Source organism: Typopeltis vanoorti, chromosome 1, assembly GCF_054136105.1.
Source record: "Typopeltis vanoorti isolate ZY-2024b chromosome 1, IOZ_Tvanoo_1.0, whole genome shotgun sequence".
Classification (NCBI taxonomy): domain Eukaryota; kingdom Metazoa; phylum Arthropoda; class Arachnida; order Uropygi; family Thelyphonidae; genus Typopeltis; species Typopeltis vanoorti.
The window spans coordinates 129,411,324-129,436,044 of NC_143549.1; the positions used below are offsets into that span (position 1 = coordinate 129,411,324).

The 24,721-nt window shown below is 34.9% G+C and overlaps 1 protein-coding gene across 4 annotated transcripts in view; it reads left to right on the top strand.

The window, feature by feature from the left end:
* The first annotated feature begins 814 nt into the window (after positions 1 to 814).
* The window catches only part of PolZ2 (DNA polymerase zeta subunit 2), a 59,802-nt gene continuing 35,895 nt past the window's right edge, over positions 815 to 24,721 (top strand). Inside the window, exons 1-3 of one of the 4 annotated variants that reach the window (XM_090393699.1) lie at positions 815 to 933; positions 11,905 to 11,996; positions 19,182 to 19,300. In XM_090393699.1, coding sequence (XP_090249825.1) covers positions 11,981 to 11,996; positions 19,182 to 19,300 — 135 coding nt within the window. In that variant the 5' untranslated portion in view covers positions 815 to 933; positions 11,905 to 11,980. Of the gene's footprint in view, positions 1,022 to 1,269; positions 1,702 to 11,904; positions 11,997 to 19,181; positions 19,301 to 24,721 lie in introns of those variants that run through there. The other 3 variants (XM_090393706.1, XM_090393716.1, XM_090393690.1) reach the window with 3 other exon arrangements.

Sequence of the window (24,721 nt, forward strand, 5' to 3'; positions counted from 1 at the left end):
TAATGTTCTTGATCTATGCAGCTGATACCCCCCCCCCCAAATCCGAGAAACATCATCATAGCACTACATGCAGATGACACTGCGATACTATCAAGATCTCTCTGCCCTCAAATGGCAATTAGAAGGCTGCAAGGCAGTATCAGTGCACTAGAAACTTGGTTAACAGACTGGAGGATCCAGGTAAACCCCCTAAAAAGCTCGGTTATACTACTCTCCAGAAGAAAAGTCACCAGCAAGGATGACATTCAGCTCAACGAAGTCAAGATCCCATGGGAGAAAGAAGTCACATATCTCGGAGTGAAACTGTTAACAAACTCCTATTTAGCAACCACATCAAACTAACAGGAGTGAAAACATCCAAATTAATTGCACAACTCTACTTCCTGATCAACCGCAAAAGCAAATTAGATATACGAAACAAGCTAACTCTATACAAAACTGTAATGCCCAGTTATCACCTACGCTTCTCCAGCATGGAGTCATTCCTCAAAAACGAACATACAGAAACTACAAAGAATCCAGAATAAGAGCCTAAGAATGATCCTGGATGCTCCATGGTACATAAGAAATTCCCTGATCCATCGAGAAGTAAAGATCCCTTACATCTCTTCTGATCTCCATGATTTAGCCAAAAAACTTTTCCAAAGCAACCCTGCACTCAAATCCATGATCAAGCAAGCTAGCAACTACAGTGAAGAAATACACTGCAAATATAAAAGATCAAAATCAATTCTACTACAAACCGAACATAGTTAATTTCAGACCCCAAGAGGGAGAGCAGAAAGTTCAATAATATCTCATCCATTGTATTACTACACAGATAAAGGGGAACAAGAAAAGCATTTTTGCCTCACCCATCCAGCCAGTAACCTTATACCTATCGGCAAATTGATGAAGTTCTTAAATTGTCAATTAAATGCTTGTCGTTGTAAGGTATGTTATTAGGAACATCTAGTTCTTTTCTGAAGGGTAGTGTTTGATTAGCTTATTTTCGTAGGATAAATTAGAAGGTTAAACAGAAGTAAGTTATTTTCGGATCTGGAGCTTTCGTTTATAGGGAATATCATTTCCCCCAAACTTGAAATATCTTTTAAATCGTCCATAAAACGTGACTCATTTTTCGAATTCGGTGTTGAAACAATCACGAACTACTATGCATTGCATTCCACTCATTCACAACTTGCTGTGCACAATAAATAAATAAATAAAAATATCACTTTTTTCCTCATGTGACTCGCATGCATTTTCAAGGGATGACCATTTTTTCTCCCATCTTTTACGCTATGCATTAGCCTATGAATGGGCTCCTCTCACAAGTTTCACGTCTCAGCTATCACTTGCATATAGAAGCTATGCGGAAAATATTCCTTTAATCTGACTTATACTAAACATTCAAGTTTTACCGCTTATCTGTATATGTATTTCTTTATCATCCATTTAACCAGATTTGTGTGTGCAGAAATCCAGATGTGACCTGATTAGTATCATATGTGGTGGAACTATCATCTCTCTGTTCTTCTCATTCCTCTTCTTATCATCGATCTACATATACAGTGTGCCCAGGCAAAACTTAATACCCCCCCCCCCAAAAAAAAAGGCTGATAGGTTTAAGTCTGTCTTTGCAAGTGATGCCTCATTCTCTAAAACTGAAAGATGGAGAAAACTTGATCTTGTTTCAAGTAATTAAGTGCTTATCTTCAAGTAATTAACTTTAACTTAAAAATAAAGATCTCGTAACTTGATTTCATCTTTGTATATGGTATATTTTCTCAATAACCTCAAAAGTTGACATTTCCCCCCCTTTTTTTTTATTTGTTTGTGCAGTGTAAATGAAGTTTAGTATATATTAATTTAAAAAAAAAAGTTTTAGTTTCTTTTGTTTGTTTGGTGAATGAAATGCAATATCCTTTATTACTGGTTAACAATGAAATGTACTGCACACATCTTTGTGTCTCATTATAGCAGCAGTTTTCTCAGTAGCTTTTACAAATTTTGCATTGTTTTTCCTAAGCTTTAGTTACTTATGTACTAGTACTTCTGTGTCCCTCTTCCATACAGCTCTAAAAAGATGTCTGTCGTCATCATCACTCCATCTCTAATGGAATGATGATGACGACAAACCAATATCTTACATGATGAATATGTACATTTTCTACCAGTAAATCAAATTATAAGAAGGAATGCATTGGGCTTATATTCCATGTTTTTATATGGAATATAAATTTGATTTATATTCCATGTTCTTCTTTGGCACTACAGCCCCAGTAGGACCTTGGCCTGCCATCTTTGGGTTTCATAGCTCACTACAAGGTGGGGCTAGTTGTGTAATTGTCTGTGAAGCATTGTGTTCTTAAGACCGGTTTGCCTGCTTTGCCAGAGGAAAACCCTAGATAAACTGGGGAGAAAAATCCTGCAGTCCATGCCTAAGACTGGCTAACTTGGCTATGTCTGAGAAAGATCCTTAGCTTCTCACGTCGGTGACGAGAATCAAGCGCAGGACACTCCTTTCCCAGGCATATGGTTGCGGAGCGCGTGACCACTCGTCTAACCACAGAGACATGCAGTGAAACTAGTCGGTTTTATTTTTTTTGTATTAATATGGCCAAAGAAACTCAATGTATTTTTTTCTTATAATCAGTCTCTTACATCTTTACCTCCATACCTGGCACATTAACATGGCCCATAATTTGAACTGAAATAATTTGTATTTTCCCTTATGCAATGACATTTTTCCATTCTTTCATATTTCTGGGACTGTTTCCTGTTGTGTGACTGGTTGAACAACCAAGTGTAGGACACAGCCCACTTTGCACATTTCCTTAATATATGTAGCAATATCTTATCAATTTCACATTCCACAGCCTTGTTAACATCAAGCTTACTTTAAATTTCAGATTTCACACATATGAACTTCAGTATCTCCTCTTCTTTCCCACTGTTATTCAATGTTATTTCCAACCTCTTGAGTTGAAATACACTGATAATTTATTTATTGAACATATTATTATTATTAACATCTGACCTCCATGGAGTTAGAAACTTATCGCTGGAGGCACACAATATTGCACACAAAGCTCATTCAGTGGGTCTGCATCCACAACATACTTGAGCAATGCATTCCACTCATTAGCCATTCTCAATGCAAAGAACCTGCTATTCACTTCTTTGCTCACATTCTCCTTATGCAGTTTCCAGGGATGGCCTATTCTTTTATCCCCCTCCCACATTCGGTGAACAATTTCTTCCATATCAACCTGGTAACAACCTCTGACTAACTTATATTGCTGGCCTGGTTGGCCGAGTGGCTAGCGTATCCACTCTCCAGCCAAAAGGCTGCAGGTTCGAATTCCGCTGTGGGCGTGGATGTTTGTGATTGTCTGTGAAAATACTAGTGGTGCTTGTGGGTGGTAGATGGCGTTGGTGTAGTTGTGGTTTGTTGTAGTTGGTGGATTGAGTGGTGGAGATAGAGAGGTGTAGAGTAGGTACCCTCCCTTGATGAGTCTTTGGACTCCCGGGAGGTGTCATGTAACAACAACAACAACAATAATAATAATATGACTGATTCATATCCTTCCTCTTATTTATGAGGCTTTGCAAATTAAATTCTTTCAATCTTTCTTCATACTTCACATTCCAAAGACCAGTTACCACCTTTATGAATCTTCTCTGGACCCTTTCTAACATATCCTCATCATCATGACACAGTAATCTATGTGAGGCCTGAAGAAGGCCTTATACATGTCAAGGTCCTCCACATCAGTGCCGTTACCCCGTGTGATGACTTCACAAATTGTGCAATGTAACCCCTGAATTTGTGTGGCACCACTCCCAGATCTCTCATCTCCTCTTCCTCTCTCAAAGTTTCCCCACCAAGTATATATTCTCTGAATTGTTCTTTTTCCCCAATTTTTCATCATTTGCAAACAGTTGCATATCTAAACAGTTAGTTTTGCTGTTTAATTTATTGTATTTTCTTCCATTTGTTAAATTAGTTGCATATTACCAGTTAAATCCATCCCAGTATCATTAATATGCAAGTTGAACCACAATGGCCTCAATACAGATCCCTGCAGCTCACCATGACTTTCCTTCTTTGGGATACTTCATCTCCATACTTTTGACTGTTTAGACTTACATTAGTTGGAACTCATTATGGGGTTTAATGGAAGAAATATGACACATATGAATAATTAAATAACCCATTTAATCACTCCTATATTTCATCTCAGTCACTAAGACATCATCACTCCTATAATATTATATATTATAGGAGTGATGTCACTGATGATGTCACTGAGACATCATCAGCGACAATATTAAATCATCACAAAATCATCACTTCCAAATTTCTAATCTCATGCATTTCCTGCAGTACAGCTCCATCAATATAGTACACATTCTTATATTTCTGCACTCCAAAATGCACTTATTAATATTAAAACTACAAGCCCACTCCTTTGTCTAAGTCAAAAGTCTACTCAGATCTTCCTGAAGGGAATTAATATCAGCAATGCTACTTATAATTCTCCCCAAATTTGCATCATCAGCAAACAACAGAAGCTTCCCAGACAGTCCACATGATATATATATCATTTACAAACAAGTTAAACAGCAGGAGCCCAAGAACAGATCACCTTGGGCCATACCACTGGATACTTTTTGACTTACTCCTCCATCATACACAATTTGCTGGTATCATTCAGAGAGCCAGTGACAAATCTATCTAACCAATATCCTATTCATTCCCATCCTCTAGTTTATACACCAACTTTTCATGTGTTAATCTATTGAACACTTTTTTCACAGTCCAAGAATATATATATGACTGTATATGATTCTCCCTAATCTAAGACACTCATTACCTTATCATAAAATGCAAATAAATTGTTAAAACAAGACCTATCCTTTATAGATCCATGCTGACCATTATAATAAATGCTGTTCATCAATCCAATCTTGTCCATGGGGCCATTTGGCCCCATGGACAAGATAGACAAATCAAAACCTATATACAAGCTACTAGTGTGGTTACACTATGTAGATGATGTTTGTGATTTGGTCCCATCGACAAGACACTTTGGATGCTTTTGTCACCTACCTAAACAGCCAACACCCCAAAATCCACTTCATGGTAGAAAAAGAATCTAATAACTGTTTACCATTTCTTGACACATTATTCACCTGCCTTTCAGATGGATCACTATCTTTTTCCATTTACAGAAAGCCAACACACACACACACACTCTCTCTCTCTCTCTCTCTCTCCTTGACACATTAGTCACCTGCCTTTCAGATGGATCACTATCTTTTTCCATTTACAGAAAGCCAACACACACACACACACACACACACACACACACACACACACACACACACACACACACACACACACACCTCTCTCTCTCTCTCTTGGCCAATGGCTACAATTCAAACAAAATAGATAAAATACTGCATTACCCCTCCCTCCCTAATACACAGGGACACAACATTACCATTTCTATTCCCTATGTCAGAGGTGCATCAGAAAAGATAGCAAAAGTACTGATGAAACGTTATGTTAAACCAGCAACTCTTGTTAGTTTAACATGATGCTTGCCTAACGATAAACTTTACCCTCTAGCACACCTTGGAGTGTTTGAAGTTCCCTGTGACTTGGCCTACTATGGGCAAACAGGATGATCAGTTAACATCTGCCTGGAAGAACATAAAAAATACATTCACTACTATTATTATGGCAAGTCAGGACTGACAGACATGCTTTGGACACCCTTTCACACAGGATTAGATGGAAGAAAATGAATGTGCTGTTTAGAAGTCGTTACAGATCTGAAAGATTATTTTTGAGTCAGCCATGGCTTTGAAGAATTCTCCTAACCTGATGGTTGCATTAATTTGCCAAAAATTTGGGAGACTGTTATCTTAAGAGTAACTCCCACATAGCTGTAATGTTTTTTTTTTTACATTAGAGGGCACCAAAATAGGACTTTAGATCTTTTGTCCATTAGAATTATATTGTTTCACTTATTCAATGTTGCGTATACAAGCTGTGTTGCACTCTGATGATGCTGATTTGAAATTCAGCAAAATAGAAGCAGTTAATAAAACATCTTTTGATAAAATTGTTTGGTGTTATTAATTCCTTCAAATTCACTTTACAGATTTACAAACTGAACCCCATTTGCCTCACACCATTCAGCCATCTTGCTATTCATTATTTCTGCTCTTCTTCTCAGTTCACTGTTATGATATCTGGGCAACACAGTGATTTTCCAGCAACACCCTTTATCTTCTGCAACAACTTCTTCAAGTCTCTGGCAGCATTCTTTTTTTTCCCCAACTAAGTCATTTCTCCTCTGCAAAGTATTAGTTATTTGTTTCAATGTTCCATCTGGAAAGCATGTTTTGTGTACTCTATTAGTCATCACATCTCTAATGATCAAGTTCCCATATAATGATATACTATTATCCTTTGATGCTTTTTTTTTTTTTTTGTTATGTTAACTTCCTCATTCTCATTTGCTATAGATGTTTCCTTTCACTTTTAATTTTCACTAACTCTTGCCTAAACTCTTCTACTACGGTTCTGACGCTAGCCCCTCTTTCCTATTAAATATAAAAGAAATGTCTGTTTCAAGCACACAGAGCTCCACAATCATTCATTTACAATCACTACTTGACTACTAAAATAAAGCTCATCCTTTCAGCAGCTTTCACTAAGGCCTGAGAGGCCATTGTAAGGTCTTTAATTTAACTTTCATATCCATTGTAACTTCAGGGTAAGCATCCAGCAACTAAAGTCTTCTATATTCTGACTATAAAGTCTTCTATATGCCGGCCTGGTTGGTCGAGTGTTTAGCGTATCCGCACTCCAGCCAAAAGGCTGTGGGTTTGAATCTTGCCATGGGCATGGATGTTTGTGATTTTCTGTGAAAATACTAGTGATGGTGGGTGGTAGATGTTGTTGGTGTAGTTATGGTTTGTTGTAGTTGGTGGATTGAGTTGTGGAAACAGTTGTAGAGTAGGTGCCCTCCCTCGATCAGTCTTTGGACTGACTCCCTGGAGGTGTCACATAATAATAATAATAATAATTTATATTCATCTGTTATTTTACTACTAACCTGTAGAATTCTGTAAAATTTTGTTTTACTATCTCATCCAATTTTACCTCATGACATTTAACTGTCATATGCACCTTGTGCTGCTGAAGAGTACTGTTATTTATACCTTCATAATTCTCTTTTTCTTTAGGTTCCTTCATAATTCCATGATTCATTCTTTGTCCTCAAAATTTTCGAAATGAAATCTGATATTTCTACCAGCACTCATTGTGAGTAAAGTTTCAGGCACTGTTGAAATCACTCCTCTTCAAATGATCATGCAATGGCAGGCACCAGTCTGTTTTCTTAGTTTGCGATAGTCTCCTGCTCTCTGCAATTCTACAAACATTTGTTTAGTGAAGCTTGCATCTATCTAGCCGCTTCTCATGTCAACATTGTATGATCGCTCTACCATCTGAAGGCATTGTGGCAATTTCGTGTTATCACCATATATTATTATTATTACACGACACCACCAAGGAGTCCAAGGACTCATCATGGGAGGGCACACTATTTCACAACTCATCTGCTCTACTTAATCCTCCAACTAAACAACGACACTACTACTACCATCAACATAAAATGCCATCTGTCACTCACCTCTACTATGAATAGTACACTGGTGTCCAAAACCTAAAGAAGAACACTATTTCTGAAGATTATAACTGCAAATTCAGATGAATCAGCTTGTGACAATTTGTATAACTGATGATTAAGAGCAGAAAGTGGGTACACATTCAAATTTTACAATTGCATGCAAAGGGGTCACATGATAGTACTCAACAAGATAAAAGGCAAGAGGCTGCGCTAAGTGAATTATGTTTGAAGGAAACTCTTTTCGTGAAGGAATAAAGCTGCAAATTTTGATGTCTTGTAATGTCTCAAAAGACATCATCTAGATGATTTCACGCATGGAAGAATTATTGGAAAGCTTGAAGGAGGCCACAGAATTGCAGATGTTGCCAGAGAATTTGGAATCTCACATGTTGTATCCAGAATCTGGGCAGCAATTTCAAACCAATGGAACATATTCCATACATTTGCTAAAGGTTGTCCTCAGCCATTGAGCATGAAGACAGATTTTTAGTTATAAAATAAAACATGATTGCCCACACCACAGCAGGTCGGCTTACAAGTTGGCTTTATTTCCAAGTTTGTTGAGTATGCAGGTATGCAGATATCTCAACAAAATGTGGCAAGACATCTGTGATAAGTAGGCCTATATAGCAAAGGCCTGTAAGCTATGTCCCTTTATTCACAGCTCATCTAGAACACATTTTTAGTGGTGTTGTATCCATAAAAATCGAACGAGGCACCAATGGGTTAATGTACTCTTTACAGATGAGAGTCATTTTAGTTTTTCCTCCAATTCTAGATAACACTTCATCTGGAAGTGTTATCTGGAAGTGAAAGTGGTACTGCTTACCATCGTGAGAACGTTCTTGAAAGGGATAGATATGGTGGTGCTGGAGTTATAGTGTGCGGGAAGCATTATGCTTAATGCACACACTGAGCTACAAGTGCTTGCGAATGATATTGCAACGAAGTTCTTCAATGTCATGTTCGATTTGTTCTGTGGTGCTGTATAAGAATAATTCATTTTTATGGATGTATCCATAAAAATGAATTATTATTTTCAACATAGAGACTGAGGATTTTAATCAAATTGAATAGCTAGCATGCTCCCCAGATCTCAACTCTGTAGAGCACAGGGTTGCAATAAGAAGATGCATTATTGCTTGAAATTGCTCTCTAAAAAATCAAACAAGGCCTTATCCTTGGTCTGAAGGAGGAGTGGTCCAGTTTTCCTCAAGAACTCCTGAATCACTTGGTGATAAGCATGGTACGAAGTTGTGAGCTGCATTGTAGTTTGGGTTGGACATATTCCATACCGAAATGTCTCTCTGCATAGTTTTCTTTAAGCACTGTACGTTAATTCCTTAACTACATGTTTAGGAAATTTGAAACTTTTGCCAAAAATGTATTGCAGTTTAATTTATAAAAAATTTATAACACATTTTTCGTGTAATTTATTAGTATGCTTCCAATAAATTGATGTGGACATCAATTTATTGGAAGAACTTCAGGAACTCCATGCAGAACTTCAACCACTAATGATAAAGGCTTTGAACCTGCATGGTGTGAGGTAACCAAGTGTGAGGTCTATATTTGGTTATAGTCATGAAAATTTTTTCATATACAGGTAAAAATGTAGTTCATCCTTGGTTTTTGGTCACTAGTGTATATTTTTGTCTGTAAATTGCATGTGTTTTCACAGCCAGTTTACCTCTATGCAGGATGAAAAAACCTGAATGTCTGGAATAAAAAAATCCTGCTACTTCCGTATGAAATCAGTGTTGCCTCCTCAACCACATGTGTAGGAGTTACTTTAAGCAGCTTCAGGAATCATTGTTCTTACTCACACATGCAATTTCCTGCTTCTAATTATTTCTTCTGTAGGTTTTTTTTTTTTTTATATATAGGTTTGCATATAACCTTTCGTAGATGGGAGCAATATAAAAAAAAGCCTATGGAAGAAATAATTTTATAAATTTATACATTTTTAATTAATTTTTTTTGAATAGTCTCTCTAGCAACCAAACATGGAACTTTTTCAAGCCACTTTATGCTTTCAATTATCAAAGCAATGGTCTCACACTGGAGAATGAAATTTATCTTCCACCTGAAGACAATCACAAACATCCATGCCCATAGTGGGGTTCGAATCTGCAGCCTTGGTTGGAAAGCAAGTATGCTAACCACTCGGCCAGAATTTTCGAATCATCTCCCTCTACGTTTCTTGGCCTATACCACTGAATAACTAAAATTCCCTTCCATGCAGAACTTCAAGCACTAATGATAAAGGCTTTGAACTTGCATGGTGCGAGGTAAGCAAGGATGTTTTTTTCTTTTTCTTGAAATACTTTATCTTCATTCTCTTCCAATCAATATATTATTCTCTGCCAACCATGTCTCACTGACCATTAAGACATCTTTGTAGAGATGTCTTAACACCCAGATTTTTTGTGCCCAAAGAGCCTGAGATGTTTGTTTGTTTGTGGCATGAAAGGCTAGAGTTTAGTCAGCCAATGAAGAGAAATGAACTTCATATTTAAAGTTTAAAGCAAGTGAAATCTTTCTTGAGAGAAATAAGCCCGTGCTGTGTTTTATTATTATAAAATACAGCCTGTGGACGTCCCGTGGGATGGGAAGTCCACAGCCACACAATCCATCTTCTGCATGACTTAATCCTTTATCTGCATTCAGCATCTACTTCATACTAATAGTTTTATTTATGTATTATTTATTTGTGTATTCTCTGGTTAATTTGCATTTGTGCATGATACTTCAAACTGTTCTGCAGATGGGGCACATTTTGTTGGCATTGAAGTTCATAAGCCATGCTCCTTTCCATCTCAGCAATGAGTTTTGGTTGTTTTTGTTAGGTTGTTTGACTATGTAAACTTTGTCATAAATGATGAATATGTTTTCACTAACGAAATCTAAACTTATCAGTAAAGGCTTTGCAAAGAAACCACAAACTATTTGACTTTGTGGTATCAGGCTTTGTGCAGCTTTTTTTACTTGGCAAGATAAATTACACAGACCATTTGTTTTTTCTTTGCTTCTGTTTGCAAATTATTTTATGAACATTTTGAGATTTTATCTTCAGTTTTTGTAAAATCTACTGCTTGGTTTTGCTTTCTATATGACATGTATAGCATCTGTCATATAGAAAGTCATATAGCATCTGTCATATAGAAAGTCATATAGCATCTGTCATATAGAAAGCTATACATGTCATATATATGACATGTATAGCACCTATATGACACTTACTTTCTAGCTGATATACCAATGTCATAATCTATTCTTTCTTAATACTTTCATAATATGGGAACTAATGAAAAACTTGAACTGCTGATAGGAAATTTAGATATAGATATAATTAATTTGTTCTGACCACCTTTACAAAATGAATAGATGCCACCAGAAACCTTTTCTAGACACTAGATATAGCTGTCTAGATAAAAATCTCATCTATAGTCATAATTCTTAATCTGCATTCACAGGCTCAGATAACAAAATTACTTACCTTACACAAAAAGAGCTTTCTGAACATAATAGCAAAATTATCCAATGATATTTACACTTTCTAGATTAATATATACTGAATAACCAGTCGGGGGGGGGGGGAACCCTCCACCACAGACCTGCTTTTTTTTTTTTTTTTTTTGTTATTGAAAGCTTTTTATGCAGGAGTTGTCTTCACGAACATGGCAACTTTTTAAGAACAGAAATGATTTGGTAGTTCATTTAGCATTATTCATGAAAATAAGTAATTTTACTTAAAAATATATTTCAGTAAGAGTGACTTTATAATGAAAAATTTGGGTGAATATTTAAGCAAATTAATAATTAATGAATGTAGTGATTAGCTGTTCATATTTGCTGAGCCACCAGTAGTTATATTGTTGGATTCATTTTGTTTGTATATATATGTTTGTGATGATTCTGTTGCCACAACAGTGAAAGCAGAAAGAAGCCACTAATAAATATTTAAAAAAAAAAAAAAACTCCAACTTAATTTCAGAAAATTTCTTATTTCAAAAAGCTTGGATTTTCTATAAATATAGAAAAATGTTTGAGATAGTATCCTATAATACTGGAGAAGATCATTTAATAAAGGGTAAATATTAAGTGTTTGAGATCTGCAGCTGAAAAATATTAATTCTGTTTAGCATTGCTTTTCTGTAAACAATTTTCATTATGTAAAAAAGGTTTAATTTGGAATTCTTTGTTTCAGATGCTTTGGACAGAAAGGATGTATAAATCTGTTTGTTAAAATGTAATTGGAAAAAAACCTTTTCAGGTCACTGAAAATGGAAGCCATTAACGGTAAATAATATTAGGTGTTTATTTTGATTATAAAACTAGACTTGTTAACTGAATATGGTTAAAATAAACTGCAGTTTAATGTTGGGTGATTATATAATAAACATATCCTAATTAATTAGCCAGTTTTATATGGAGATAGGACTTTTTCTCCTGGAAACTTGAGGTTTTTTCATTATGCAATTCACAAGCATACTAGCTAGAAGAACATGTGCAATTAATAGACACAGTAATCTGGCCTCAGTTACTTTGGAACTGTGATTCAAAACAACTCATTCAATTTCCTAAGTCTTTAGACATGGAAAATATGCTATGCACTTTAACTTTACAATGTATTAATACCCATTTACAAAGAATATATAACCAGAGCAAATATCATTTGACATATAGGAATGTAAGACATGATAATTAATAACATAAAAACAGATTTACCTTATGTATATATTTTTATTAGTATAAAATTTTCAGGCATCTTCAGTATGACCTTCAGATTAAACAACAAGAACAGTAACCAGTATATTCAACAGTGACATGCAGACTGCATGTACATGATGTAGAGCAGTGATGGCGAACCAATGACACACATTTCAGCACTGACACACTTGAGGGTTTCAGGTGACACATCTTGGATGTTGAAAAATATTGGTATTCTGATGAAAAAACTGCAATAAATTGTGTAAGATCGCTCTCAGTTAAGGCAAAGATAGTTTTCGGCTTTGAGAATAAACTCAAAATATTTCAGCGTGATTTGAAAAGTAACAATTTCCCAAGAGTGAATTTTTTTTTTTAACGAAACCAGCCCCAAAAATCATGAACAACACAACATATCAACTAATCTATCGAAGTTCTAAAGTCAGTAACTGAGCAGTTTTCTTCTGGATTTGAGCAATTTCGAATGTTGGAACAAACAATCCACTTCATAAAGTATCCTGATGAAACAGAATTCATGGATCTTAAATTAGATGGCTTTGAGTAGCTGGATTTAAAAGATCTAGAAAGGCAACTAGCTGACTTCCAGTGTAATCCTATCTGGAAAAAGAAAGTTTATTGCTCTTAGAAATGAATTAGAAGAACTTGAGCGGGAATGTCTGCATGATACCGCACGTAAAAATTCAGCAGATTGTGAAATTCTAAGCGTGTGGAATAATAGCCTTCCTGAAAACTTTCATGCTCTTAAAATCTTTGCTAAAGCTCTTCTAGCAATTTTCTCTTCTACATATTCTTGTGAAACTCTATTTTCTGCCTTAAATAATATCAAATTGAAAGGGAGAAATAGATTGAGCCATGATTTGAGTGCTGCCCGTGTAGCAAAGCCTTTTAACATCATAATTATCTAAGTTTATGCCCCTACGATGACTCACAATGATGAAGAAATAGAAGATTTTTATAATAACTTACAAAAATCTATAGAATATATAAAATCAAATGAGATACTCATAGTGATGGGTGACTTGAATGCAAAGGTTGGAGAAGGGGAAGAAAATCCAGTTGTTGGAAAATTTGGACTAGGAGACAGAAATGAAAGAGGTGAGAGATTGATACAATTCTGCATTCAAGACAACTTGCGTGTAATGAATACTTCTTTCAACATCCAAAGCACAGACTATATACTTGGACAAGCCCAGATAACTCTATAAGAAACCAAATAGATTTCATAATGATAAATAATAGATACAAAAATAATATAACCAACATAAAAACATACCCAGGTGCTGATATAGGTTCAAACCATAACCCTGTTGTGTCCACTTTAAAAATTAAACTAAAAAACATTTCTAAAAACAATCATACTGAAAGACTTGACTTCACAGCTCTGAATATACCTGACAACATAATGGTGTTTAACTCAGAAATTAGGAAGAAATTAGATCATGTAGGATATAAAACAGAAGACAATATACTTTGTAACACAGAGGAAATTGAAAACAGGTGGTCAAATTTTAGAAGTGCAATATATAAGACAGCTAACGAGGTTATCCCAAAAATTAAATACAATAAGAAAAAACCCTGCATGACTGAATCAATACTAGAACTTATGAATGAAAGAAGAAAAAAGTACACAAAAGTATAGAATACTCAGTAAAATTATAAAAAATGAATGCAGGAAGGCTAAAGACAAGTGGCTAAATGAAAAATGTAAAGAAATAGAGGAATTGGACAAGAAACACAATAATAAAGAAATGCATAAATCAATCCAAGCTCTGACAAATAAAAAGAAAAATTTCAACCATAATCCTTGTATAAAAGATCAAAATGGAAAATACTACTAGAGACGCAAGATATCATAAAAAGAAGGAAAGAATATGGAAAAGAACTGTTTGACTCTGATCGCACAGATGCACCAGATATACAAAATATGGATGGTGAACCAATTACATATGAAGAAATAGAATATGCTCTAAGTCAAATGAAAACAGGTAAAACACCAGGCTCTGATCATATACCCTATTGAATTGTTAAAGAAAATAAATGAAAACACACTTAATGACCTAAAGGTTATTAGGTGTGTGACATCTATGATACATCCCTGATGATCTAAGGAAATCCATCTTTGTCACTATTCCCAAAATTCCAAGAACTTTTGAATGTACAGAATATAGACTAATAAGTTTAACAAGCCATGTTACAAAACTGAGAATAATCCTAGAAAGAATAAAAGGCACTTTGTCAGTAGAAATAGAAGACACTGAATCAGGTTTTCAAAAAGACAAAGGTACAAGAGAAGGAATCTTCAATTTGAAAACATTATGTGAAAGAAGCCTTGACAACCAGAAAAGCATATATCTTTGTTTTATTGATTACACCAAAGCATTTGATTCAATAGATCACAAGAAATTAATACAGAATATATAATACAGAATTAATACAAATATCCTACAGAATAATGGGTTAAAAGGAAAAGATCTACGTATAATTACAAATATATACTGGAATCAAATGGCCTCAATAAGATATAAAAATACATATTCTGGCAACTTTGAAATCAATAAAGGAGTAAGGCAAGGATGTGTCTTATCACCCTTACTGTACAATATATATAGTGAGCAAGGTTTTAAAAATATTTCAGAATTGAAGGGTGTAAAAGTCAGAGGTAGGAACCTCAGATATGCAGATGACACAGTTCTTATAGCTGAATCTGAACATGATCTTCAAAACTTATTCACAGAAATTTACAACAGAAGCTTAGACATGGGACTAATTATTAACTTAAAGAAAACAAAGTGCATGATTATATCAAAAGAACCAATAAATAAGAAACTGAACATAACTGTTAACAAAAAGAAAATTGAACAGGTTCAGTCTTTTATATATTTGGGACAAATGTTTACAGACAGAGGAAATTCCCTTAAAGAAATAAAAAGAAGAATAGAGATAGCAAGAAAAGCCTTTACTGATATGAAAACTGTTCTAACACCCAGAGACATTAATATAGACACAAGAAAAAGATTACTAAAATGCTATATCTGGTCAAGCCTTCTCTACAACAGTGAAACTTGGACACTAAATAAAGAAGCAGAGAAAAATTAGAAGCTTTCGAAATGTGGACCATCATAAGAATGTTGAAAATACCATGGACAGAGAAAATGAAAAACGAAGATGTTTTAAAGAAAGCAAAAATGAAAAGAACATTAATGAAAATAATTAAAGACCGAAAACTTAAATATTTTGGACATCTAACTAGACAAGAAGGCATTCAGAAATTAATATTAGAAGGGAAATTGGATGGAAAAAGAGGTAGACGTAGACCCAGAAGAATGTGGTTTGAAGACATTAAGGACTGGACTGGCTTGAATTACCATAAATGTTCCAGAGCAGCAAAAGAAAGAAAAAGGTTCTGCAACATGGTTGCCAACCTCCTTCTAGGGGATGACACTTGAAGAAGAAGGAAATATATTGTTGGAGGCAGAGAAAATAAGAGATCTTGGAGTGATGGTGGATAAGGATCTAAATTTTAGAGGACACATTGCCAATATTGTGAGGACATCACACTGAATTCTGGGAATGATGCAGAGGACACTGACTTGTGTAAGGAGATTCTGCTTTCATTGTAGAAGGCTCTGATTATGCCACATATGGACTACTGTGCAGAGATTTGGTCAACTGGTTTTCAAAAGGATGAAGAGATGCTGGAGATGGTCCAGAAGCAATTGATCAAAATAGTTTCTGATCTCTGGGATGTTGAATATGAGGAAGGGTTGAGAAGATGCAATTTACAGACTCTAGTGGATACGAGGAAGAGTGGTGATATGATAGAGATGTATAAGTTGGTAGGGTTATATCCCACCAATGTTAATCCTATAAGGTGTAGGATTAACATTAAGAGGTTTTCATAAAATGGTGGAAGATTGGGGGAGAACAAGAGGTCATCCCTAAAAGCTGTATAAGCTGGTGTGAGCAAGTTAGTGAGAAGTAGGTTTTTTGCATGGAGAGTTGTGAATGATTGCAATGCACTGCCTGAGAGTATAGTGTCTGCAGAGAATTTTAATTTGTGTAAGGGGCAGTGTGATGAGCTGTGTGTATGTGTGTGTATGACAATGGGACCTCCTAAATGAGTCTTTGACTCCATGCTGTGTTAGGGTAATAATAATAATAATGAAATAACTGTTGTTGTTCAGTGAGGAATGGCCATGAATAAAATCATTAAAATTACCTATTATATTAAAGTTACTAAATTACTTTGTGCCAAATGAAAAAACTTTTACTCTCATCCCATGTCTTATTTCTGGACCAGGTATTTTCCACTTCTTTGACATGAACTTAATCTCTTTTTCCTTGGCATAAATATATCACAGTTTGCATTGTCATTATTCAAGAAACTGGATTTTTTCTAACTCCTGACAAAGAATACTTTCTTACTGTTGAATATTATTGAGTGTGAGGATTTGGATCTGAGGTGTAAGCAAGCAATTGAGTTGGTAGTGGGAATTGCAGCTATAAATGACTTAGTTGGGCAGAAGAATGTGAGAATACATATTAGTAGCTTGACGAGAGTGAAAGATGGTGTGGTAGGAAAGGTGTAGTGTGTTGTCTAGATATAACAGTGATGAGTTGAGATGCCAAGAAAAGATCATGAATAGCAGACTAGATGTACACTCTTTTCTTCTAAGGAGTATACTTTGTGAATGTGTGGGTTGAGTTTGAGGGATGAGTGCAATTGTATAAGAATAATAAACTTGTCTCATATGCATGGGTACGAAGCGAGTGAACTAGAGAAGCTGTTGCTGAAAGGAAGAATGATGACAGAGATCTGAGGTAGTAAGAAGCAATGTGGAAGAACAGGCAAGTAGAATGATGAGAGTAGTTTGAGAGAGAGTTAGACAACAGAAATGCAGGATAAAGAGATAGGAACGAATCAGTGATAGTATAGCATGAGAATGACAGATGCTTTAAGCATAGTATAGGATTTTAAATAGCAGCTTCATGATGTAAAAGAAAACTAGAATTTATTAATACTCCTATATATATTTTGTCAATATGCATGAGCATCATTCAGGGAGAAAGCAGAATTGGCTAAAACATAATGTAAATTATGAACACAAGAAAGAGTCACGTAGCATGTGCGTTCTTCCACATGTCTCAGTCACAGCTGTACGAGTAGGAGATAACATGATTAGAGTTCTGGGAAAGTATAGTTATGTAATTTAAAAAAAAATTATAAACAATAGCAATCACCTCCCAAAACTTAGAGAAAGACATACCATCTGTTTGATTAAGATTAGGATGGTGGCATAAGGCTTCAAGCATTTCAAGAAATAGACAATCAAATTTAAACTTATTGAAGTGCAACATCTTTATTTTAGTCCACTGAACTGTGTCTAGTGTTGATGGCATAAGAAGCGAGGCCTGAAACTTCAAGATTATATAATCTTGATGTTCTTGGATTCTAATCTCAGCAGAACTGTCAGTCTGTCCAAAGTAGCAAAGATGACAAGAGCATGGTATTTGATAAACAACATGATAATTTATCCTTGATAGGTGGTAAGAAAGAAAATAACTTCCTTGCTGGTTTGAAAATAGTATACAGATTATTTACTAAAATAAAGAGCCAAAAGACTTCAGTTTGGTGATGCAAAATTATATAAGTAAAGTAAAGTAGAAAATTATAAAAGGTATACAGAGATTATATTTGTAGAGAGTCCTTGCTATATGTTCTGGTAAGGTTCCTTTAAGGTAGAGTATGCGGATCCTTTTAACATCAGACTTATTGTGTATCTGTATTGTGGTGTCATTATATCCATTAAGTGATAGAGCATAAGAACAAATTGTGCATGCTTGGTGCATGAGGCTTTTGATAATATCTGTTTTTTGTGAAGGGTGATTATTTGAAGATCCATGGACATATCACCAACAGTGTATTAGAGTATCCGGAAAGGGAAGACTTGTCAGATTCATACTAATTGTGAACTGTGTGAGTGTATAAGAAGTTCCCATCTGGGGTATTTCATGACATTAAAAAATGTTGATGACATTAAATTAATGTTGATGACATTAAAAAATCCACACAACAAAAATAATTGATTTTTGTGCACGTTTTGTTGTTTTTTTACTTCATTTATCTTTTTTGACATTTGAGATTTTCAATTTATCTGCATAATCGTTTCTAGTATTTTGCACACTGCTGGCATATCACATAATCGGCATCGTGTCTAATGACATATGTAGGCCATTTGGTTTTACTAATATGTCGATTATTGGGAAGGAGGCTGGTGTCATATACTTTTACAATTTTCTGCAGACACAAAGAGTTCATTTCAGAAAATTTTAGATGAGATTTAAAGTTGAACTTTGACCTTGAATATTAATGAGTATTTTAAAAGCCATCAAAAGATGTCAGTTGTTTTAATACTTACAACCAGAGACTGTCAAATGATTATCAGGACAGACCTAGGATATTTATTTTTCTAAAGATTAATTTAACTCCTGTCTTGGAAACTGTTCTATTGTACTTAAGGATCTACAGTTGCAGAATTTTACTTTGTTTGTTTTGAGACATGAACAGAAGAAAAACCCAACTTATAGTTGATTTCATTTAGTGGTCTTGAAAAAAAAAATTAAAATTGAACATTTTTTTTTTTTAATGAAGTTTTGGCTTGATTTTGACTTTTTTTTGCATATGTTTTTATTATTCTCTGATTATGTTTTTATTCATATGCAAATAGGCTGTAATCTGCTGCTTTTTCTTTGCAGTTGTGGCTGATGTTTTGAGTGAATTCTTTGAAGTAGCTGTACATAATATTTTGTATGCTCGAAATATCTACCCATCAAACATCTTTGAGAAAAGGAAAAAGTACAATATTCCTGTTCAGGTATGCATATTATCTCTTCTTTGTTTCTTTCATAGTAACATAATCATCATCATTCATGGTATAGGATTATTGTAGACAGACTTCTGTGTTAGAGCATGTACTTTAATTAGAATAAAATAACACTCAATGTTTTGACCTTTATATCAAGGTTATCTTCAGTAATGTATGTAGGCAAGTACACACACACACACACACTGCGACACAAACTACATTAGAGTACTACAATGAGTTGCAGTATAACTGCTTGGTCAATCATTTATAGATAAATGGTTAACCAAGCCTGACTGCTAGTGAGGGAAGGGGGGGGGGAGAAAGTAATAATAATTGAATACATAAATATATTGTGTATATCAGTGAAATTAAATCATTGTCTGCTGGTTAAGGTTTAGTTTCCTTTAATCCTGTTATTTTTAAATTCTGTTTATCGTTTGAGGACCACTGGTTGAATAACCTTTTCTATTTTTCCTGGTTTTTGTGTCCAGTATGTAGCTTATTTATGTTTGGAAAACTGTTGAGTTCTTTTTCTAGCTGTAATGAGCCATCCAAATTCTTGGGACTGTTAAGCTATCATTCTTGTTGAGATTGGTTTGATGGATTAGCATCTCACAGGCTTTTTTGAATTTGTGTTCATACCAAGTTTTGTATAAGTTGTATAATAACTGGGTACCTTTCCAATCATTTCTGTGGTATCTTTGAAATGTGTGACCAGAATGGCCTGATTTTCTGTAATGAAGGAAATTAATGTGTTATTTGTGTTCTTTTTTTGAGGGAGGGGGGGGATTGTATGTTCTGTTTCACCTATGTAAGGTAAGTTACATGTGCATCAGATCTGGTATACACCTAGATGAACAAGTGAAGGAACTCTTATAAAGGAACTGAGTATATTTTAAATTTTGTTAGTGGTTTATATGTGGCTTTTGTGTTGTATTTTTGTACTATTCTGCCTATTTTCTTCTGATATTCTCTGAATATAAACACTATTCTATTTTCTTCTGATATTCTCTGAATAAAGATATTCAGAGAATAGAAGAAAATCAACAGAATAGTGCAAAAATACAACACAAAAGCCACATTTAAACCACCAACAAAACAATATGGCTATGGCCTTATTGTAATCTTTATATTTGTTTATATTTTTGTGAAGGATTTTATGGATTGTTTTTCTGTTGTAGCCAATTTTTATAATCATTTTGCTAATTATTTGAAGCTCATTTTTCAGAGTCCTGATGATTAGTGCAATTTCTAGAGGTCTATTTTTAAGAATGGTAATGACCCTTAGTTTTTGAATTTTTGTGTTGGATAGTACTATGAGTCTTGGTGTATTATTACTATAATAAGTATTATAGTAAACAGTTAAGGATAGAAACTTGAGGGAAGATATTACCAATGTTTCCAGAAAATATTCAAGGAATATTAGAAAAAATAGAATGGTGCAGCAATTTTCCAAACATAAATAAAGTTATATTTTGGATACAGAAAACAGAAAAAAATAATAGAAATTGATAAAAAAAAACCAGTAGTCCTCACACCATTAAAAATAACAGGACTGTCGTTAACTAAGCTGTAGCTGCTAGCCATTGATGTGATTTCACTGATATTAAAGTATATTTATGTATTTAATTATTACTTCCCCTTCCCAGAGGTCAGGCTAGCATCAACTGTTGACTGGCATACCTGCTTTGTCAGTGTAGTGTATTACAATATAACTTGTGCTCCTGTGTATATATATGCATGAGATTAACTTGATATAAAGGTCGAAATGTCCAGTGTTATTTTATTTTAATTAAAGTAAGTGTGTTAACATGGCAGTTTCTCTCCATCCCCCCTCTTCCCTCCCGATACATAGTATAAATTATCTCCTATTATTTACATACTTCCATATGTGAAGATAGCAAAAAGTTTTTATGTTTATTAAAATATTTCAATCAAGGAGAATTTATTTCATCCATTAATTGTAAAAAGGCAGTCATTATCCCTATGTAATACTGAATCTCCTTGCAGCTATCTAAATCACTTTTCATATAGCTGCAGGAGATAGGTTGACATTACAGTTCAGATGGACAGAACTTACGCTTACTGTATATATACTGTGTATGTCATTTTTAATATGTCAGTCATTATTAGCAGTATTTCAGTTCTGAGTAAGCCTTGACCTCTTCCAAACTTTTTTGCCAAACTATCCTCTCCATGGCCATTTTCTGTATCATAAAACAGAAACAGTTTTATATATATAATAAAATTCCTCCTAATACATAGGAGGAATTTTATTAGTATTGATGTATACTTTCATGTAGTGCAATTATAACATCCTGTATCCTTGGGGTGTGCAGGATGTTATGATTGTACTACATGAAAGTATACATCAATACTAACTTTCTGCCAATAATTTTCCTCTAAATTAATATGTTATCTGTCAGGACTGTTAATGTCAGATGTTATATTTTGCTCTTGTAAGGTACATCTTGCTGTAATAATCCACCAGATCTTTTTGTTCCTCTGGATCTTTTTCCAGCCATCCTGGCAACAAATAATTGTTTTGTTAACCTTTCCAATCCTATTCTGTTTATGTGATACCACTTAAGATAAATTCTGCTCACACATTCCTGAATGCTGACATTGTCAAGTTCCTTCTTCATATCCTCATTTTTAATATGATTCTGCTGTTGCTGCCATCTGTTGACTCACCTAATTTTTCTTAGAACCCTCATATCTGTGGTCTCCAGTCTTTGATCACTTGTTTTATTTCTAACCCAGTTCTCAGATACATTAGTTAAAATTGATTTTAACACTGTCTTGTATATAGCTAGTTTAGTGGTCTGACCGATTTAGAGCCTCTGTAGCTCAGTTGTGTAGATTGCCCTTTGATCAGAAAGACCTGGGTTCGATTCCCGTCAGTGACATGAGGAATCTTTATCTGGTCTCTTTCAATGAAAGGTGAGTTAGCCAGTCTCATACAGAGGTAGAGGGTTTTTCAACCCTCAGAACAGGCAAACCGGCCTGTGAACACATGCTGCTATAGTCAAAAAATACATTCCCCATCCCCAGTGGCAGGCTAAGCAACAGGCCGGTTGTACTAACAAAGTCGTATCTATGTAACATGCAGACCCTGCATTGGAAGCAGGATAAATGCGCAGAGGAAGGAAGGAAGTGGTCTAACTGATTTCTCTCTTATTTCATGAAAGTTTATTCATCTGAGTTTATTCCTACTATACTAGCCTTGGTAAATATGTTGTCTATTTTCATATTTAATTTGCCATCTTCACTAAAAATTGTGCCTGTAAATAGCTGAAATGCTTTAGTTGTTTCAGGATGCAGTTGATATTCTCAGTGCTCCTGTATATTCACAGTATTTGTCTTTTTTATTGCTGATTTTCATATCAAATTTAAAATAGTAGTTATTCAGTTTAGTTAGTGAATCCTGTAAACTTGTACTGAATTTATTTAGAAGTATAATGCCCGTTTGCATAAAGTAATGAACTGAGATTAGCATCTCCAATTTTACCATCAGGTGTTAATGCCTTCATAATTGATAAGTACGTTGTAGTGTGTGGTCTATGTACTCATTACCAAGAGTGAATTGTTTATGGTACAAAAGTGAGAGCAGAGAGAGAGAGGGAGAGAGAATATGTTGGAAATGTTCTTCATGTGTGCAAGAAATGTGAACTGTGTGGAAAGCAGGAGATTGAAGCAACTAGTATTAATGATGTAAGGCAAGATAGTGAAAGTGTTATAGAGAATGTGGAAGGAGTGAACGATAATGTGCGAAATATGAATGAGAGCATAAAAGAAGTGGTTGAAGGTAATGTAGATAATAAGGTGACAGTTAGGAGTGAAATAGTGCAGTTATGCAGTGTCCTTCACAAAACAAATTGTGAACTATAGCAACTGGGGAAATCATTGTCGTGTGGTGCATCAGGAAGGAGAATGAAAGAAAAAGTAAATGAGAAAAGAAAGTGTGAGAAACTGGGAGTAAAGAGAATATATTGCATGGAAAATCAATGATAAGAGGTGTACTTAATGCGAAAGTATGTTTGTTTCCCAAGTGCAAAGATGAAGAATGTTAGTGAAGCTATTAGTTTGTAGAGGAGAAAAAGTGAAAGAATTGATTGCTTTAGCTGGCATAAATGATTTGAAAGGTGAGGGATATGCAATGAGAGAGGATATGAAAGAGTTATGGATAAAAGCAAAAAAGAAAAGCAAGAAAGTAAGGATTTTGAGTCTGTTATCTCAGTATGATAGGAGTGAATTGAGAAGAAGAGCCATGATTTGAATGGGTCAATGAGAACCTTAATCATGAGGAATGGTGTGCAGTTTATAATTGTATGGAGCGAATTTGATAGATGAAAGGATTTGTATATGATGGACTGCATTTAAATGGTTTGATTTTTGGAGAGAGAGAGAGAGAGTGTGATGTTGTTTAGTGAGAGGTTAGAAGTACAAACTCAGGGAAATTAGATGTATTGGGAGAAGGGGGATGTAGTCTAGTGAGAGTTCAGCCACATCTGAGACAAATGAGTGTGTACACAGAAATTATTATGCAATGGTGAATGCAGTTTTGCAGGTTTCAAATCTGAATGAGTTGGTAATGACATTATACAATGGTAATTGTTGATCTAAGGAGATGTTGAAATGCATGTACATGAATGCCAGTATCAGAAATAAAAGAGAGAAGTTTATGGCATTGGTCAGCTCGACTTTATCAAAAATTATAGGCATTAGTGAGACCTAGTTGACAGAAAATAATATAGTTACAGGAATAGAATGTAAAGGGTATTGTATTTTCAGGGAGGATAGAGGGAATAGGAGGAGCTTGGGTATTTCTGATGGTACAAACTTCATCCAAGAAAAATGAGAAGTTAAAGGGGGAGGCAGTTCATTTGAGGCAATTCTGGTCTATTGCAGCAACCAACAATAAAATTAGACAAAGTATATTGTTGGTTGCTGCTATAGACCAGGAGTCCACGAGAAAATGTGGATGTCATACATCAGCAGATTAGCACAGTGAGTGCAGGCTGAGCAATTATTATGGAAGCCTCAATTATGGGGATATAGATTGGAGTGAGGAAAGGGGGGGGGCATGCTAAGATGGAAGTAGAATTTATATAGTTGCTAAGGGATAATTACCTGAAACAGCATGTCACTAGTAGGGAGGACCAGGGGCTTGAGAATGCTGCATCTGGCAATAGCATAAGAAGATGTATCCATAACCAAGGCAGACACTCTCTGCTTGCAATCAGGGAGAGTGACCATGCAGTCTTGTTCTGGGAGGTTGCTAAACATGTGGAATTCTATGTCCAAGAAAGGGTTTATGTTGAACTATAAAGCTGGTAATTATGACAGACTTAGGAGGTATCTTGGAGTAGAATTAGCTTGAGAAGCTACAAGAAAATGTCAGTAAATGCATGGGAAGTGGACAGGGAT